General features: G+C 30.4%; 1 protein-coding gene across 1 annotated transcript; it reads right to left on the reverse strand.

Annotated features, from left to right (window-relative positions):
* Window positions 1-2,438: 2,438 nt before the first annotated feature.
* Window positions 2,439-21,700, reverse strand: LOC129984808 (retinol dehydrogenase 13-like). Its single transcript, XM_056094769.1, has 7 exons — window positions 21,360-21,700; window positions 17,469-17,612; window positions 14,466-14,657; window positions 11,626-11,784; window positions 8,678-8,797; window positions 6,585-6,792; window positions 2,439-2,611 (listed from the first exon to the last, which is right to left on the reverse strand). Exons 1-7 carry the CDS (start codon window positions 21,364-21,366, stop codon window positions 2,503-2,505), a joined length of 939 nt encoding a protein of 312 aa, XP_055950744.1. The 5' UTR covers window positions 21,367-21,700; the 3' UTR covers window positions 2,439-2,502.
* Window positions 21,701-21,767: the final 67 nt, after the last annotated feature.

Genomic DNA, 21,767 nt, shown 5'->3' on the forward strand with positions numbered 1-21,767 from the left:
TATACAAACATTTCTTTTTTGAAAAGTCAATAAGCACAAAAAGAATGTTCTTACAAAAGTTTACGTTTACTTTAAAGAAATCTAAATATGCTGTTAAATATTGTGATACTTTGGCCAATTAATACTTAATAGAATATCTGCAGAGTTCACAATGGCTTTTAAATGTATGTTCTTAGAAGACTCTGTGTTTATTTTGCTTTTTTTCTTTTATTTATTATTATTATTTTTTGTTTTGTTTTTGTTATTTCTGTATTAATGTTCCTCCATTTTTTTCATTATTACTGTGTTCATTTCGATTTACATATTAATTTTGTGTCGTCGTACATTTAAACTGCAAGCTCTATTCAGAACATGTTTATTGCGTTTAAATCCAGCGACTGATTTATTTCTAAATTTTGTTGGTAATTTAAAGATAACATAAGTGAACGTTGAGATATTATGTGCTGAGAATTGCTTCCTGATTAAAAAAAAAGTCTCTTACTTTATCATTTAAAATATTTAAATAAAGTGCATGATTTATTGTCCACCATTCACCTCTAACACCACGTTTTGCAATTCCAACTAAGTTCTGTGAATTAAGTTCCTTGCACTTTCTTTCTCCATACAGTTATATGACATTAAAAATTAATTTTTTTAAAATTTTCTTTTATTTTCAAATAAGATATATAGAATAGTTTTAGTTAAAACTGAAATAGAAAACATTTTGGTAAACTCGATGGAAATCTTAACAGCACTCAAATGCAAATTATTCATAATTTTTTTAACTGTAAAAATCTTATTACTTTGCTGGATGATATTGTCTTATCTTGTTTTCGATTCTTTTTCCTTCTTTAACGCATTTAATCACATATTAAAGAGAAGAATGGGATAAACTTTACCAATTTAGCGATATATCAGAGTTATATTCCAATACTACGAAGGAAATATAATCGTTTTTCGAATGATGCCTGTGATTTCCTTATGACTGCAGTCAATTTAAAAATAATAAATAGAATGTTGAAAAATAAGCAAGCAAAGAGTTTTTTTTAAGCCAAACGACTATTTAAAATATTATCAAAATGTGAAAAAAATGTTATACAAATAAAATGGATGAAATAAATTTAATTATTTTGAAATTGGTAAATATCGTTATGAATTTATTCGAAAATTCTTCGATGTCTGATGATATTTGTGACGCGTTTTATCGTTTGCCTTCTTGTACTTTTTTATTAAAAAATATAATGAAATATAATCGAGTTTTTTTTCCCTTCAGAATTCCATGGAGATGATATGAAAAAATACTGAAATTTGAATTCAGTTTCTGGTTATTCTATTTCTTTACATTTTAAAAATGTAGAATACTGTTGAGAATCTATGTAGAAAATGTTGATTCAGAGCATGATCCTTTAATGAATATAATCTATTCCAAAACGATATTTGATCGTTTATACATGTTTTATTTTCCATTTCTGTTGACATCCCTTTCATGGGATTAATTCGTTCTGGTCTTCTGCGAAATCTTGACATTGCTTATTTCCAACCATTTATTTGATCTTTCCGATTTATTGTTGAATATTTGTTTAAAATGTGATAAACTACTCATTTCAACTGTGCAATATATTGGCATTGAATTTGCTTTTTAACATCAAATGTATAGATTCTTATTAGATTTTAAACCAAATTTATAAATAAGTTGAATATTTACCGGTCTGTACTTTCTCAAGTATGCAAATGTGTTACTAAAAAAATAATGAAATTCGGTGTGTGGCCTTGTGACTACAGCTATGGCTGTGTGACAAAATTTTAGTTTCAATAGATAGAAGAAAAGATGTTGAAAATGCAGATGTATTTTTCTTTACTGTACTGTAAATCACAAATCCATCATATGTGGAACTCTAAAATTAAAAGCGAGCACTTTTGTCTTTCGCGGCTTTATCCACTGTCGACAAATTTATGCGGGGCAAGGATATAACTCTTTTATTTGACCATTCTCGTAGGTTTGATTTTATTTTGGTACACAATATGTATTAATGTTTTTATATTTATGAAGAATTCAAACTAATTTCAATGTTCCCCCCAACATTTCATTCGGATGCTATTACCAATATTAAAATAAACTTAAAAAATTGCTTTTTTTGGCTATTAATACACAGTAGAATTTACATTTACTCTTTTATTTTGCAGGTTTGTTCACTTTTTAAATTTATACTCGAGGCTATTTGTAGAGGAATGATTCTATTAAATTCACATTCTTCATTCGTAACAAAAAGGGTTAAATGCATTCCATATTAATAGTTTAAATTCCAGAAAAGCGAATATTCCGGTCAAACAACTGAACAGTCTGAAAAGAAAAATGGGAAGCATACAGGCAACAACAAGAATTTTAAAATGAGATGGTGCATTTTAGATAATTTGACTGCAAATGAAGAAAAATAAGTATTTGTAGATATTATATGATTTTATTTCTAAACTAAAAAATGCCTATTCAGATCTACATAATTTTGCATATAAACAGGTTTTAGCTCAGGATGAATGTGGAACTGATTCTATTAAATGTTCGCTGAATTCCCAGAATTTTTTTGCAAAGGCGTCATCCTTTGCTTTTGCCATTGGCTCCACCGATCTGCAACCACTGAAAGAGTAAATAAATTTAATAAAAATCGTTTTCGCAATCTTTTTGGCGGTATGCCAAAATACTAGAATATATCTATTTAAATGATTTCTATTTCTCAACATTCAGTTTATAATTTATTAGTAAATACTTTTTTCCCGAATTCATAAACATTGCAAGCTAATTTTTATCACCCTTTAAAATTTTAAATAATTGTGTTTTTAATTATACCAATTTAATTGTTTTGAAAAGTTTTCTAGATATTTCGGGAAATTTAAAAAAACAGTTTCTTTAATCTAATTTAAAATAGTTGATTTAATTATTTCACTTAAAATTAAGACCGTTTTAATTGTTTCATCAAATGTTTTGTTGCGCGATTTTCCTGCATTGTTGAAAATAAAGAAAAATGATTCTGTTCAATGCCTGAATTATTTACATGAGGGATATAATAATAAATTGCAATATCGTGAATATTATAAGATAGATTAACTGTATAATTCTGTTTTAATTGCATTGTAATGCTACAAGAACTCCGTTAGGATGGTTTATATATATAATTAACACAACTAGTATAAGAGTATTAAAATAAAAAGGCTTAAATAATGTTGACGGAATCATGAACATAAAATTATATATAAGAGATTTAATGGAACTTAATCATATTTATTATTCCCGGCCAATCAGCTAGTCGTCAAAGACGGCTAGAAACAATTAGGTATACAAAATGTCAAAGAGGTCTATAAAATGTCAATGTTAGAAGAGGAACGGAATAGCAGTTACATATTTTCATCTTTTCAAATCTTGGACAAGTCCAGTAAATAAAAATTTATAAAAATAAATGACGATTCAGTAACAGTTTCGCGCATAATGTATAAAATTTAGAAGAACTTATCTAAGATTTTGAAGCTACAGGACCTTTCAAACTAAGTGAGATACAAGGAGGCTAGACTTAGATCTGAATATAAAGACTAAAATTTCTAAATAATTCATAATTAGAATAAGAATAATAAAATACACTCTGTTAATATGAAGACAGAATAAGCAATCGCATCCATAATTACGTTTTTTAAGCTTAAACTTTACTATAATTGAAAGAAATGAACAATAAGATAAATCATGTTCCTATGTGTAAACATTTAGCTTTTAAATTAAATTCGTTTTGACTTCCATTCTCTTCTATCTTTTTTGTTTTGAGCATTTGAGATTAAAAGTGAATATTTTAGAGGCTAAATCAACTTGGCAATGTTAGCGCAATATTAATTATTATTTGAAAATACTATAACCTTTAATCAATTACTCTATAATAAAAATAAAAACCATTTTTCCGGTGCTAACTGTAAGATGCATATTCACTAAAAGTATTATTTTAATATAAATTGGAAAAAATACATTCCACTAATATAATTGTTAACAGAAGTTTGGTTTAGTTATATTAACGTCCCGTTGTAAAGCAACACTAGGGCTATTTTGGGACGGACCTCGTAATTTTGAACCACGATCAGATGATGAGGACGACACCTGAGGTGGCACCCCCCTCTCCACACCACACCAGCGGGAGGACGTTTGTTCATGACGGATTTAACGTGCAACTGACTCCCTTACACGACGGTTCTTCGGTGGAATCGGGTCACGAACCTGAAACCCTCCGGTTCCGAAGCCTTACCACCAGGCAACCGCGGCCCTATATTGACAGAAGTTATTTAATATAAATTGAATATTTAATATTAATTGAAGTATTATTTTAATATAAATTGAAAAAAAACATTCCACTAATATAATTATTGACAGAAGTTTGGTTTAGTTATATTAACGTCCCGTTGTAAAGCAACACTAGGGCTATTTTGGGACGGACCTCGTAATTTTGAACCACGATCAGATGATGAGGACGACACCTGAGGTGGCACCCCCCTCTCCACACCACACCAGCGGGAGGACGTTTGTTCATGACGGATTTAACGTGCAACTGACTCCCTTACACGACGGTTCTTCGGTGGAATCGGGTCACGAACCTGAAACCCTCCGGTTCCGAAGCCTTACCACCAGGCAACCGCGGCCCTATATTGACAGAAGTTATTTAATATAAATTGAATATTTAATATTAATTGAAGTATTATTTTAATATAAATTGAAAAAAAACATTCCACTAACATAATTATTGACAGAAGTTTGATTTGGTTATATTAACGACCCGTTGTAAAGCAACACTAGGGCTATTTTGGGACAGACCTCGTAATTTTGAACCACGATCAGATGACGAGGACGACACCTGAGGTGGCACCCCCCTTTCCACACCACACCAGCGGGAGGACGTTTGGTCATGACGGATTTAACGTGCAAAAGACTTCCTTACACGACGGTTCTTCGGTGGAATCGGGACACGAACCTAAAACCCTCCGGTTCCGAAGCCGAGACCTTGCCATCAGGCCACCGCGGCCCTATATTGACAGAAGTTATTTAGGTTGAATGCAAGACATTGATTATTACTTCAGTTTTAGATTTTTCCGGGGTATCTTTAATTTATTTCATTTATCTGTTTATTGTAAATTAATAATTTGCAAAAACTAAGTAAATTGACACTATAATTTAAGTTGATGCCTATTAAATTCTATAAATCACTTGACAGATTTATATAAATGGGGAATAACCAATCTAAAATCATAAGGATATGAAATGAAAATTTTAGAAATTTTCTTATACATTGTTTTAGAAACACGTGCTTCGAAGACAATGAAGTTTATATAATAACATAAAGATATTGAAAGAGAAACAAGAATTCGGTTATTTTAAAAATATTTTTGGTGATTATTTTCTGAAGGAAATTATCATTAAAAATCTGAAGGTCGAATGTAAAATTATCTTCAATTTGGATACATTTAGTTTCTTTTTCCTCAAATAAAGAAATAAGTTATTGATAATCTAAATGCATCACCTACTTGATCATAACTAGTAACGTTTTTATTTTACCTGCAAGTGTTCGCTTTTCTTAATTTTATGCAGTGAACTTAAATGGCAACTGATAGGTACATTACGTCTTGTAGAATTCCAAAGTGCGAATTCGGTTCGAAACTCGATTCCTCTAACGATTTGTCTTGTTTATGCATCTGGTTATTATCAATTCTGATATCGAAGGATATACATCTTTGTGGCGTCGTCGGGTGGTTATTTATAGAGCGAAATTATATTTTCATCATTTGACTGTAATTTAAAGTCATGAGATATGTTGTGCACTAGCTTGTTGTTTTAAAAGATGTCGTTAATACAATTAACCCTCAAAAGCCTTACTTTTCAAAATCAAATTTTTAAAAATATCAATGTGTTTATTGTAATAGCCAGATAAAGGAAAAAATAATTAAAAAAATTACAATATATATTTTCGTATATTTTAGCCTGAAATATCAAAGTTAATATTCACAAAAATAGCAAGATTTTCTTCAAGCAAAGCAGGCCCTTACTAAAAACAATTATATTATAGTAAAAATAAGATACTCACCTACCTCAAATGTATTTTTATTTTTCGTAAAAATCAAATGCGTCAATAATTCATTTCGCTAAACTTTTTCTGAAAATATGTTAGTCGTTCAATACAGCAGGAAAACAAAATGTTATATTATTTGAAAAATTTTGACAGCTGTCGTTTATTTTTTTAACTTCTGTTCAAAAGAACATTATGCAATGGCAACATACATACAGCCAAATATTAAAAACAAACCATTGCAAGAGTACAATTTTATGTAAAAGCCTGGTATCAAATTTGAAATTTAGGGCATTTAAAGGTGTTAGCAGAACATTCTGTTCAATTCTAATCGATAGCAACTATTTGACAATCAATTTCAATTATATTACAAGATTTTACTAGGATATTAGTTTACTCTGTTACTGTATTTGTCACATTTGTTTCTTAAATGTGTGCCATTTTATGAGAAATGTAATGAAATTTTAATTTTTGCATTCTATGTTATGTATCAACAGGCATTTCAAAGAGAAAAATTCTTACTTGTAGTACAAACCAGATTCATTCGCAACTTTTTCATCAACTGCGCAATAAATCGTTGTCTGAGCTCCTTGTTTGGGGTTTTTAAAGATCAATTTGCTGAACACATAGTAGAAGAATCCAAAAATTCGTCCAATCGTGAATTTCACATGAGCTGAGAGTTCTGTATCCACACTTCCCGGGTGAAGGCTGTAGGTTGTGACGCCCGTACCTGGAAGATAGCTGTTGGGTTATAAACATTCCTTTGACATTTACATAGTTATTAGATTCAATGTTTTAAATATTTTTGTTGTTATAATCAACCTTTTTAGTAAGCAAGTGCGAACAATGGTTATGATAGGAATTGGTTGTTATCGTGCCAATTTTTTCTCTCATTGTGTGGGGAAATGTTTTCTATACGTACTACTTATAACCACAGCTCTTCTGAAAATAGATAAATGAAAACTAGTGTATACCCCGTGAATGTAAAAATTTTCGGGGGACTATTGAAAAGGTAGATGCTGTTGGAGTCCGTGGGCCACGATAGGATACTGATATAATAACAAAATGCATATTTACCATGATACAATAAAACTAATAACTAATAGAAATATAATCTCTAAAATATTGTTATTTTCAGTATTAATGAAATAATAAATATTATTTAATAAAATCAATTGTAATTGTGCAACAGAACGAAGATTTCTAATAAATAAAACAGAAGAAAACATTTTTAATCAATAAGGTATATTAATGTCTTACTGCAGTATATATAATATGATGTGCAAAAGATTATAACTTAAAAATTTAATATAAAATCTCAAGTTCTTTATGAATAACATTTTTTTGTGAATGTGTCTAAGCACTTCTGCAGTTAAAAATAAAATTTCCGTTACAAAGCCAAACTTAATTTTAAACCAACGGAAGGGGTCTCCTCAAAATTTTCTCGTATACTCTCTAATAAACTTGTAATGTCAAAGAACGTATTACATGGCATTAGTGTGCAATAGTTATGAAATATTAACTTTTGGCTTGAATTAGCATTTTTACTGAATCTATCATATCAATCCTGGCGAGATATTTGGCGATAAATTCCTGCCATGTGTTGATAGATTCCAAAAATCAAATTTGTGTTTTAGATACGTTTTTCTCAAACGATTGATACAAAGAACTGACACAAAATTGCAATTGTAGTCACAAAATCCCATACCAAATTTGTCATATTTAAGTCATCGCGTTTTTGAATTATTACGTTTACATGTTTCTGAAAGTACAGACCGTCAGACAATCAAAGCGTCGCTGGATACTCGGGGTGGTCTAAAATGGGAAGATTCATCAAAATCTTGAGTTTTTTGACGATTACTATACTTTCTAGAGATATACTTTCTTTAGAAGATATAGTAACTTTCTAGAGATATATTTTTTCTAGAAAGTATAGTAACTTTCTAGAGATATACTTTCTTTAGAAGATATAGTAACTTTCTAGAGATATACTTTTCTAGAGATATACTTTCTCTAGAAAATATAGTAACTTTCTAGAGATATATTTTCTCTAGAAAGTATAGTAACTTTCTAGAGATATACTTTCTTTAGAAGATATAGTAACTTTCTAGAGATATATTTTTTCTAGAAAGTATAGTAACTTTCTAGAGATATACTTTCTAGAGATATACTTTTCTAGAGATATACTTTCTCTAGAAAATATAGTAACTTTCTAGAGATATACTTTCTAGAGATATACTTTTCTAGAGATATACTTTCTCTAGAAAATATAGTAACTTTCTAGAGATATATTTTCTCTAGAAAGTATAGTAACTTTCTAGAGATATACTTTCTAGAGATATACTTTTCTAGAGATATACTTTCTCTAGAAAGTATAGTAACTTTCTAGAGATATACTTTCTAGAGATATACTTTTCTAGAGATATACTTTCTCTAGAAAGTATAGTTCTTTTGACGATTACTATGCACAGTATGGAGATATACTTTCTCTATATTACGCATACGAGAAAGTAAATCGTGGATAAGATTATTTAAAGTTATTTGCTGCGTCATTTGAGTTTTAAAAATAAAATAAACATTAAGTTCTTATTGAAATCAAATAACAGATTCCTTACCTTCGAGTTTTCTTGCCAGTTCTCTTGTGAAAAGTATGTTGGCAAGTTTGCTGTTGGCATATGCCAGGACAGGATTATATCCTTTTTCCATGTTTATATCGCTGAGAGAGATCTTTCCAGCTGAAATAGAATTTTTTTTTTGCAGTACATTGAAATTTACTTATTATTATTTTTAAAGCTTTATTTCTTCCTGCTTTCTTAGAGATTAGAATAACATTTACATTTATTATGAATGTATACTTGAAATTCATGCTGCAAAACATTTAATTTATCTACAGAACATTATCTAAAGAAAGCTTAAGATTTTTTTAAAAATGCAAAATAGAATCACCAATTATATTGATAATAACCGCTAACTAAGCTTTCATGTCAATTAAAAATTGGCGAAATCGGTATGATCTTTGTGGCTGATGAACTTTTACATGATTTTTTTCACTAAAAAAATGTGCCCTGAAGTAATTTATTTGTTTTTTAAAGATTTTTCTCCAAATTGAACTGGTAGTGGTGTCAGACGATCACTAAGAACATATCTAGGAATCGTGAATTTTCATATGGAAAACAAATGAAAAAAAAATAACGAAATCGAACCAGTGGATCAGGTTCGGGGACTGGCTTTTTAATTATCTTTTTATCTCTATCTCTGCTACAATACAGAATGTGCATGAGTATTAGCGCTTTACAAGACGGACTATTTGACCTGGAGCAACCAAATATGGCAAATAAATGCTTTGGAAAGTAGAAATTTGCACTTAGGAGCAATTGCCTTTAAATTCAATTAGAATTTTAATTAATTAAAAACTAAGCAAAAGTTTGGCGGATTTTTTTTCTATTTTTAATCAATTTTTTAAAGAGTATTTTAAACCTGCTTCTTAGCAATGTATTTCATTATTGAAGTGAAACTCAAAACTTTTCATTGTTGATATTAATATTTCATCCAATATTTTTTCCAATTATTAATGATCAGAATAAGAAGGTTTTGCTTATATTTCCATGGTGAGTAGGTTTCAGCATAAGACGTGCTTTTTGTAAAATTTTTGAAAATTTGTTGTTCTTTGTTGCGCTTTTGTTAACTTCAGAAATCAAATATTAGAAACATTTTTATTTACTATTGCTTTTTCCTGTGATATAATTGAAAGAATAAATAAATGTATAAATAATTAGAGAGATGCAGAGCACAATAAATAAAATGGTGTAGGGCTTCTGAAACAGTATGAGTTATATACCTATCAAAGTTGGTTGAAGTTGAAGTTTATAAATATATTATTTTCCTGAGGAAGTCATTAAGATGCACGAAATAATTATTTGAAATTTTTAACTATCATTTATCTGAGGCAACCAATTTGTCTCTAAAGATGGTTAGTAAATAATAACGATACATTCTGTTTGGCAGTTTTTATGTTTATGCTCAGCATCATATTATTTGACATGGCACATACATGCTTTGGAGAGAGAATATGTGAAGCGATTTTATTTGAAATTTTAATTAGAATACAAATTAAATAAAAATAAACTAAATTGTGTTTTTTATTAATAGCATGCACAAATATTATTACACAAGGAAAAATTTTACATGGCTTGAGAATATAAAAAATTATCTTTTTGGTGAATTATCCATTTTATCATCCTGCAAATTTATTCTGAAATTTGGAAAATATTTTAAATTTTTTTTTCTCTAATTTTCAACAATAGATTCCATTACTGAAACGAAATTCAAATTGCTTTCATCGTTTCATAAAACATTTAATCCCTTCATTTTTTTTTCTTTCCATTGTGAAAAGCTAGATAGGAAGAATTTTATTCAAAATCTGCATAGTTTACAAGACAAATAAAAAAAAGTGAAGTCGCAATACAGTGGAAGTTAGAAGATAAATCATCAGGACAATTGCATTTTTAATAACACCACGATGTCAGAACAAATGAGACTTATTAAGATAGTTATATTTAATAGACAGAAAGGATGTAAGCTATTAAAATAGCACTACTATGATGTCTGGCACATTAAAATACTTTTGGAAAAGAATCACGAACAGTAAATTATAGAGCATTGAATTGAAATTAAACTCACCCGATACCAACCATAAACAATTTCGTCGACCAAAGGCGGCTAGTTTTAAATATATAAATAATTGACTTTATAGGGTTATTATAAAGCTAAACAGAAAGCAATATTATATGGCATCAAAATTGCTCAAAAATGTACTTTATTTCGATTTATTAAGCATAGCTATATTTTATGTAAGTGAAATTGCCATTAGAGAATTCAGAATATAGTGAAACTGTGCGTTTCACTACATTCCTTCTGGCTTTGGAACTGTTATTTCCAAGCTATTAGACAAACATGTGTCGGTGTCCTGGCATAAGGATAGCGCATCTTCCTCGTGATCTGGCGTCCCAGGTTCGAATCCCGGTTCGGGCATGGTTGTTCTTCATCTATGCTCTATCTGTGAATGCGCACCCCTGTAAAAAGGGCTTGTGCAAGTGGATGTATGCGAGTTTCATGAGCTAGATGTCAGACTTCTGTCCTCGGGTGCTCAGGGGTCTTTGTCCTCACAAGCTACTGCACCCCCTTTCCATGGTAACGCGGACACGACATAATCATCAGACGAGCATGTAGTTTCAAAAAATCATCAGTTGAGTCCTGAGGCAAATCTATTATTATATGATTTGATTCACGACTTGTTTTCTTTTCCCAGTTTTAAAAAAGAACTCACTAAAACTATACACATATATAGAAATCGCATTAAATGCCTTTAATTTAAAAATAAATTATTCACTTGTTGTCTTACTTTTTACTAAATTGAAATCAAATTAAGACTTGAAATCAAATAAAATGTTCAGATTTCTGTTGAAAATCGCATTACTAGATAAACCTAAAACTCTTTTTCTGTGCATAGACCCTTACTATATATTTTACCTGATTTTCAAAATAAAATGATTATAAATATTACCCATATAAGCTGCAGAAGACACATTTACAATTCTTGATGGCGTGGAAGCTTTTATTTTGTCCAATAGTAAATTTGTCAGCAGAAAATGGCCCAAATGATTCACTCCCATTTGCGTTTCAAAACCATCAACGGTTTTCGATTTAGGGCACGCCATGATACCTGGAAAATTATTTCAAATATTCATATTATTATTCATTTTTTTACATATTTAAATGAATATAATCCATGGGATAATATTCAGTTGAATATGAAACTTATTCAATGCGAAAATTCTAAACTTTATATGCTCGAACGGATTAAGGGATAAATATCCAGATATTAATTAAAATAAACAGATCAAAAGCATTGAAAAACAAATAAAGATTCCGGAATAAATTGATGCTCCTTCATTTTAATGCAGGTGATGATCGAAAATTATATACAATGACAAGAGTGTTATTTTAGATTTTTTTTTTTTTTTTTGAGACTCTAGTTTGGACCTTGTAAAATTCTTACGCTGTCTGTATGAACATTTCCATTTTCTCTCTGAATATAAAAAGGAGTCAAAGATAACTGCTTATTTGTTCAACAGCAACTTGCTTATCAATTTTGTTTGCTTTTAAAGTGGATTTTAAAGATAGGTTCATGCTTGAGCTTATAAAAGCCGTGGTTTTTTGCAATTATTTATTTAAATTTTATATATATTTGACATCAGAGTTTACAGTTATTTTAATTTCTTATCGTATGACTAAAGAAACCGCGGGGGTTAATAGACAAGTTGTAACATTGTTAATACCTTTAATATATCGGCATCGCGATCACAATTGTCACGTGTAGCAAGAAATAAAGTTGTTCTTCAAAAAATAAATAAATAAAAATTAGTGAGTGTAGTCTTCTCAAAATTGTTTCAAATACTCTCTAATAAATGTGTTATACACAGAGCATTTTGGACTTTAGGCAAAATTGTTAATATCAAGAGTTCTCAGATTTCTATTTTCATATTGAGAGCTGATGTGCTTCTAAGTATAATGAAGAAAACCTGCCCATGCGTATTATTAAAAGTATTAATACAAAAGTGCCAGAAAACCGAATATGTATTTTTGTCGCCTTTTTTTCTGATCAATTAAAACCAAAATTTAACAGAGAGCTACAATTGTAATTCAAGATCACAAACTAAATTGCACTATTTTAAGTCATTGTGGTTTTGAATAAAAGCGTTGCCGGTGTCCTGGCATAGGAGTAGCGCATCTTCCCCGTGATCTGGGCTCCCGGGTTCGAATCCCGGTTCGGGCATGGTTGTTCTTCATCTGTGTTCTATCTGTGAGGTGTGTAAACGTGCCCCACTTCTAAAATTGGTTGTGCAAGCGAATTTGTGTGTGTGTGTTATCTTCCTGTGAGCTAGAAGTCAGACTTCTGCCCCCGGGTGCTCAGGAGTCCTTACCCTCAGAAGCTAATGCACCCCCTTTCTGTGTAACGCGGACACGACATCATCATCATCTATAACAGTGTGTGCATGCATGCAATAAGTACAAACTGACATGCAAAAGTCACTTTTTGATGGATTTTGTTCCAAATGGAACAGAAATTTATATTTTAGGTGCTAAATCTTTGCATCAAATTGTATTCAGTTAGCTTTTTTAGTTTGATTATTATCATGTTAAATTGAAATCGGAGTGCCAGACAGAGGACTTCGTTCAAAATTTGATAGAAATCTACAAATTTATTGTAAAGACCATGTACAAAATTTCACCAGCCTATATCTCTATGTATTGTTTTGAATTTACAGACAAAGCTAAAGTCATAAGGCCAAAAAATGTGGGTTTTTTTTTTTTTTTGACTTTGAAAAGTATAGATTTGTCAAAATCTCGAGCTCAAATTATTTAATAATTCTCTACGTATTCAAAAAAGTAAAAACGTGGTAGGCATAACAATTAATATTCATTTTTTATGCATAACACTTTAATCGGAATATTGGGTCAATATAATGATATGATAGACAGACACAGAACTACAACTGAAGTCAAAACATTCCGTACCAAACAGGACATATTTAAATCATTGACTTACTACGTTTACATGTTTCTCAAACTACAGATCAACAGACAGTCCATTCCTTGTTGGATTTGGATTAAAATTTGAAAATTATCTAGACTATACATGTTAATTCTGTGCATCGAATTTTATCCATCTAGCTCTCTTCGTTTTGAAGTTATCGTGTTAAATTATATTCGAACACCCGGATAGACGGACTTCCTATGAGCAGATTTTAAGGCAGCAATGGCTTGGTGGTAAGATCTCGGCTTGTGAGCCGTTGGGTTTCAGGTTCGAGACCCGATTCCACCGAAGAACCGTCGTGTAACCTGTTGCACGTTAAATCCGTCATGCCAAACGTCCTCCCGCTGGTGTGGTATGGTGTGGCGTGGAGATGGGGCTGTCAGCTCAGGTGTCGTCCTCGTCATCTGACCGCGGTTCAAAATGACGAGGTCAGTCCCAAAATAGCCCTAGTGTTGCTTTACAACGGGACGTTAATATAACTAAACTAAACTGAGCAGATTTTACTCAAAATTTGATAAATACAGTGTCTACAAATATGTCTAAAAAATTTGGATGAAGTCTACAAGTTTGGTATGAAGACCTTGTACCAAATGTCATCCGTCTCTTCGTTTTTGAGTTATCTTTGTCGCAGACAGACAGATGGACATTTTCCAAAAATGTGTTTTTCTACTCAGGGTAGTCTAAAACTTGGAGATTCATCAAAAACACGAGTTTGAATTTTTTTACTATTACTATACTTTATCTTATTCTAAGTGTACAAGAAAGTAAAAGATCAAAAGAGCTGGAAAACAAAGAAAGAAATTCACCTGCATTGTTGATGAGAATGTGTATTTGAGGTTCGCTCTTGAGTATCTCGGCAGCAAATTGCCTGATGGAAGAAAAAGATGCCAAGTCCAGCTGCTTCACAGTAACATTGGCTTGTGGCACTTGCCTGCGGATATCTTCAGCAGCTTTCTTCCCTTTCTCTCTGTCTCTGCATCCGAGGATCACTTTGGCACCTGCATTTACAAAAGCATAGAAATTACACTGAGCAAACACAATGAATGAGGTTTGAACATTATCCATTCCCTGTGCAGAATTTTCCAATCAAAAATTTTCCATGCGTTATTCATTAAAGCTAAAATTACATTCAGTACGTTTTCATGGATGGACCATTGAATGGTAAATATAAGTATTGGTTTTACCAAAACAAGGAAAAGAACTGGGAGCAAAATTTTACAGTCATACTCTAAGAAACTTGAAGAAAGTGGTTTTGACTCTAATAAGATTTAATCTTGAATATGTTGAAAGAAAATAGTATTGGTTCTAATAAAGCCGCGGTCCCACGACCGGAGGATCTTCACAGATGTGGTCATGAAACTGTCACCCTTCCTTCGTGGTGCCACCCCCGTCTGTGGCAGCGGACCCAGACCGGAGAAATCTTCAGACGGCACGCGTTCCCCTTTCGACAGCTCAAAACCCTCAGTTTCTTTGACCCCCTCCCCCCATAGCCCAAACAGATTTTCCGGCTCTTTAATGTTTATCCATTTACCGACATTTTGCGGGAAGCTCGCCGACGTCTACGGACGTACCAAGGGCAACAGGGGAGTGTGGTCCCCCAGTGGGTCGGATGTCAGATTTATGACCAAATCCGTGAGGTAGCAGGTCGTTGGACCGCCGCTTAAGACTTAATTTTCAATATGTAGCAAATCTGCAAGTCAAGGGCTAATAATAAATGCGAGCTAATAATTAATAGAAAGCGTATGATTTGTTCTGTTAGTCACAGCTACCATGGAGTGCATAATCAACATCTGATTTAGAAGTATGACTTAGCTCCGTTATATGTGCCTGGGGTGTCTTTTTAGAAAACTTTCAGATAAAACTGTCCAACTTATAGTTCACTTCGGAAGGAAATAAAATCCCAGAAATCTACTTGTTGCTTGAAGGCATATAAAATTGTTGTTTAAAGGCAAATTGTTGCTTAAAAAGATATCACTCATACAGTTTTTTAATAATGATATTATTATCATTATTATTTCCCAGTTTATCTAAGCTGACACAAAAAAGTTCAGTAAGTGCAAGCTGTGTCCATTAAGAATGGAAGAATAATAAAAATTTAATAAAAGAATAAAAAATAGACATAATTGAACCTAACTGATAATTCACTAATCATAATTGATTTTCAAGCAATAATTTTAATTAAAAAATTTTGGTAAGTGAAAATATTTTTTTTTGGTTATAATTCAAATAGAAATTATGTTGTTGTATAATTTTGTTGTTGTTGTTTCTTATGCCATGGACACGCCCGCTGTTCGAAGACAGCCGATTTAAGCCTGAGGGGGAGCGCCTCTTGTTTCAATAGTAGCGCCATCTAGGGCCCAGAGAACGACTTACCTACACACACGTCACAACCCTTTTTAAGGGGCGGACTTCATTCACGAATTTCATTCACTCAACAACAGATCGCAATTTAGACCTGAATCAGAAAACGATCACCCCTGATCCAGTACCCCCAGTGGTATTACTCTCGACTTTGTGACCACGACAGATTTTACGCGCGTCAGCCACCAAGCACGCGAGGAATCTTCGGGCGGCGGAGTTCGAACTCGCAACCAAAGGGACGCGAATCCGATGCTCTACCAACCAGGCTATCCCGGCCGAATAATTTTGTAGTAGCTGCTAACGAGAATTTTATCACGTACGTGTGTACATGAGGTTATAGCTTCAAAATTAAATTGCCTTTCATATTTGGCTCAATTCTAGAGATAGGATGGGAATCCAAATATTCCTTCACAGTTTTCTGAATATCATTGCATCATTTTATACAATTCTTTATAGTGTTAGTTTGAGTTGAGAAGAAGTTGAACATATGTCGCCAAATTGGCTTGAGTTGAGCTTATCCCTGTGGTTGCGTTTGTAAATACGAAAAATTTCTTCATTTTAAGAAAAGGAAAAATAAATTTTAATTTCTTTTCCTATTTAATATTAGAATTTAAGAAAAATCACAAGGACAACTTTTCGTTTTGAAACTGATATAGAAAATGAATTTTCTATATCAGGACAGAAAAAAAAGTGATTTTTTTTTTCTGTTCTGACAGTGATTTTTTTCAATTCCCAAACATTTCAACATGTCTGATTAGATAAAGCTCTCTATTCTGAGAATGCATTATCGCTTTGATTCCTTTTCGGGTCTCCAGAAACTTCGGATTATAATGGATCCTCTGTAATTTCCAGAGAATAACAATATATTCTGCTAAATTAGTTTTAGTTTTAAAATTTAAAAATAGGATATTCAGCGTACAAGTCTGAGGCACGGAAAACTGTGAAAGGGCAATGTCTTTCTCTTGAATTATGTTTCAGATTTTATTGTAAATGCAACACCAACAGAAGTCTACTATTCATCTTCTTGCTTGCTTAGATTTGCTGATCGTCAATTAAATAACTTCAAAAACATAATCAACAATACTCGGTGTTAAGAGCTCAGAATGCGATCAACTCTTCAAAAAGAGAATTATTTCCCCTTTGTTCCTCTGCTATATTTAGATTACCGACAGGGTCTGACGTCACATAGCATTTTCAAGAAGAATCCCTCGCTCTCGGTTCTTAATAGAGATAAAATCATAACTCTTGCATTTATCAGAACCTCCATTTTTATCGTAAAATTCGCCAAGTTTACTGAGAGCCATAACGAATTTTTATAAATCTCTCTTTTCTTTCATAAAAGTAATAGCAGTGAAACGATTTTACACACTTGTAACAATATGTTTAGACAAAAATGAATATCTTAATTGAACAAAAAATTAAATAGTTTGCTGAAGATATTTATTTACCTCTTGCTGCCAGATCCAACGCTGTCTCTTTTCCAATACCAGCATTACCGCCAGTGATTATCACCGTTTTGTTATGCAGCTTAGCTTGACTTGTGCACTTTGGCTTAAACAAGAAATCCCATACCAAAACAAGGAATTCTGCAACTAAAAAATCATAATACAAATGAATTTTTGGAAAAAAAACCTTCCAAATTTCCTTATTTTTTGCTATTTTTTTTCATTGTGTCAAGTTTTATTAGTAGACGTTCAAGCATATCATAGCTAGAACTAACAATTTTATCTTAACAATTGATTAAAAATTATTTTTTTCCAGTAAAAAAATATTTAAATTTCTAGTAAAAAAATAGTACCAATAAATTTCCATTTTGAAGAAAAAGATACATAGTTTTTTTTTTCAATAATAAGATATGTCATTTCATAGTATTAGTTACCGTAGACAGTGACATTTCAAGCTAATAGTAATCACCTATAATTTTTATTTTTAGTCAAATTACAAAGGTTGTTTATGATTCCGCTGTTATAATAGCCTAGTGTTAAATAAATAGTTTTTTCAGTGTCAAACGAGATACTACATCGGGGATCAATCTCAAGGCTGCTGCGAAATCTGTTTTGAAAGAAACGTTCAACTGAAGTTTGGGAATTATAAGAAAATTTGTGAATTTGAAAAATTATTTATCTTTAATGTGGAAATGTCTCATCAATTTAGTAACTAGTGGTGCATCTAAAAATATTGTTAAAGATTTGGAATCATTCGTATATTCAAAATAAATGTTCCATGTTTTTGTTAATCTGAGATTCTTTATTCAATGGCTAATTTAATTTTTTAAACTCAATAATAATTTATAAACTTGTATTTATATATATATCAAAAATTTTATTTTAACAAAGCAACAAAAAAAAAGTGGAAAGAAAGAAAAAGAAAGAAAATTAAAATCAAGATTCATAATTTAAAAAATCTAGAAAAAAATAACCGAAATGTATGTGTGGGTGTTGTCTATAATATTTAATTCAATGACGGCGTAATCTTTATTTAACGGAAAGATTAAAAAGAGAAAGAAAAAAGATACAGGTGTAATATAATAATATCTCGTGCACGTATAATAAATCCGCTTGCTAGATCACGCAACTTAAACTGTGACGTCATTTTGATGAAAGCAGGTCCACCACACATGTATCTTTTAGAATACCGCTTAACGTATATCAGAAACCTTCTTTACTTTCTTTTTATATCATTTCATCATGTTTGATCACCATAAAAAAGTTTTGATCACAATAATGAAATGGAGATCTTTCAGAATGAATATTGTTCCTTTTTACTAATGCTTTTAACTGAAAATCTTTAAAATAATGTATGCGTCGCGGCTAATAATAAACTTTATTTCTTTAAGAAAAATTAGATACCTTAGGAAGGAAATACAAGATATCTATTTCCTTAAGCAACTACCTGTTTCTGATTTCTGATATTAAAAGTAATAAAAATATTATTTTATTTTACAAAATTAACATATTAATTATAAATTTTTAAAAATATGCCAAGGTGAATATTTTTTAATGTTTAAAAGACGAAACGTATAAATATTCGTCTGCATAAGATCGTGAATTAAGATAAATGATAGGACTATCAAAATGAAATTTTTATTCTGTGGATATTTGCATGCCTTCACTTATTATTAAACCTTACTATTCAGTTATTCACTTATTATTATGCCTTCACTTATTCTATCTTTCTATAATATGAATTATATTTTATTTAAGCAAAAATTAGATGTTAAAATATGTGATAGAAACTATATAACAGACGATGAGAGCATTTGAAATGCAGTAACAATATTTTGAAATGTCTGGTACAGATACATATTATTAATACAACTTAAGTTTTATAAATTAATTTAGATCGAAGTAAATATAGTTCCTGTGCCCTTTTCTACGAAAAAACAAATATTTTAATGCTTATAAAGCATACAAGTTTTTGATATTTTAAAAATTAATTTCTCAAAGTATGTAGGCATATAATGTCTTCCAATATTTTACAGATGTAAAATTTGCAAAAGAATTCCTTCATATCAATATTTATTTGTGATGTTCTGGTTAAAATTTGGCCTGATTTCTTTTGATTAGATTTGTTTTTGAACTTTAAAAGAAATTTCCCGTTTTCTAAGTTTTAAATATTTAAAAGAAAGGTAAAATTGCATGTAAATTTCCTGATTCCTTAAAAATTAAGTTAGATCAATGCACCAAAAATTGTACAAATGAGCATTATTACTTATGATAAATGGACAAGGACACTTTATCGGAAATGCTTTCATTTACATAATCTAAGCTTTTGTATTTGATATCTATAAATCTGGAAATTAAATGCTATTATTACACAACTGTTTAATCCTACAACAAATAAATATTTGGCGTAGAAAGACCATATCTGGGCTTTGTGCCATAAAACCAAGCCAAATTAATTTTACAGCACTCCTTTTTAAAACAGATATTTTTCATTTTGCTGAATAAAAAGTGATTTATTCTTATTTTTTGACAAGTTTTACTTTTCAATTTATCACTAATTTTCACAACTTAAAAGAAATTCAATAAAATTTCACTGCTGTATTCTTCATTTTCACATTTTCCTCAATTCTTTCCTTTCACTTCAAAAGTTGAACTTTGGAAAAAATATCTTAAATGAAAAAATTTTGACTCGGACATTGATATTTGATTCTAAAAATAGATTCATTTGCTTAAATGTAATTTTTTTGCTAAATGTTTGAATTTTTAAGAATTCAAGTGAATTTTATTAAGCAAGTTTTGCAAATAAAAATTAAAGTTTTTCCTTTAAAAAAATTCAGTCTGTCAATCATTATTTTTTTTAAATATTTACATAATTTTCATCACATAGTAAAGATATTTAACGAGAACAAATCGAAATTAAATATAACCAACATAAAGAGGAACACGTCAGACAGTTTAACATTCTTGCAATTTTCATTTTTATTTTAAAGTTTGAATTTCCAGTCACTAAAAAGTGATGAACAGAGTGTTTGTCACAGGCTGTCACAAATAAGAAAAGTTATTATACTTCTTCAAGAATTATTTGATGACATACAATCAATAAAACCAACAATTTCATATTAGTAAGGGCAGTATGTTTCTGAAATACATAAAAATAAGTTGTTTCATTTTCACTATTTTGATTATAGGGCGATTATAATTTAATCCTTTTCGTCAACCTATTTATTGAAGCTTGTACTAAACATGTATTTTTATTTTAAAAAATAGAAAATGAAAAATCTATTTCTCATCTTCTATAAAATAAATTAAATAAAGTTAATTATATTCGCTTTTTATTAAATGACAAAAGAAAATGGCTTGTTATCACTTCCTTTTATTGAATAACTTATAAATTATATATCATTACTAAATTTTCATTAAATGTATTCTAAAAGATAGCATTATTACTTTTTAAAGAAATGTCTTAAAAATAAGCATAATTATTCATATTTTTTATAGAATCTAATAATTTAAGAAAGTCAGCATTATTATTAACTTTATATTAGATATATTATTATCTCTTTTTTTCCCTTTCAGAGCAATTATTATTCGCCATTTCAATTTGAGTATGGTTTCGCTTATTTCGGCTCTAAAATTCGTCATTTAGTTTTGAATTTTAAGTGAAATAATTTACTCCACAAAAAATATCATCAAAAGTATTTGGAACATAATGTTTATAATATTTTTAATTATCTTATAATTAAAAATTTCATTTCATCATTTCTATGAACATTTTTTTTAATTCCAATATCACTAAACACTGAAAAAAAAATCAAGTTTATATATACAACAAAGACAGAAATCAAGTTTTTGTATACAACAAAGATAGATTTGTTACGATAGAAAATACACAACCTGTCATTCTGGCAGCAACTGGTCACTTGAGTATTTATACACCGGTTAAATGTGTTCTTTCCACTTTTTCCGCCTTTCTCACTTCGTTATCATCCTGGTAGATTTCCTATTTTCGCCAGTCCAGCAATCGCAAGAAAACAGGTCTTGAGAATAATTAAGAACACGAAATTGTTTTCTACTTTCACATCTCCTTTTTCTCACCATTTCATTTTTAAACTGGCAACAATCTTAAACACATGCCTTTTGTTTTTCAAAACATAACATTTAACAAAACATAACAGTTAACATAATATAAAAAATATTGTTTAAAAAAATGCACTTCTCCTTAGTCATCGTTACCGTGGCGCTGCAATCGTTTTCCGCATGCTAGGAAAAACGTAAGCTACTGATAATCTGATAATCATGTTT

The sequence above is a fragment of the Argiope bruennichi genome, chromosome 9 (genome assembly GCF_947563725.1).
Source record: "Argiope bruennichi chromosome 9, qqArgBrue1.1, whole genome shotgun sequence".
In the NCBI taxonomy this organism is placed as follows: domain Eukaryota; kingdom Metazoa; phylum Arthropoda; class Arachnida; order Araneae; family Araneidae; genus Argiope; species Argiope bruennichi.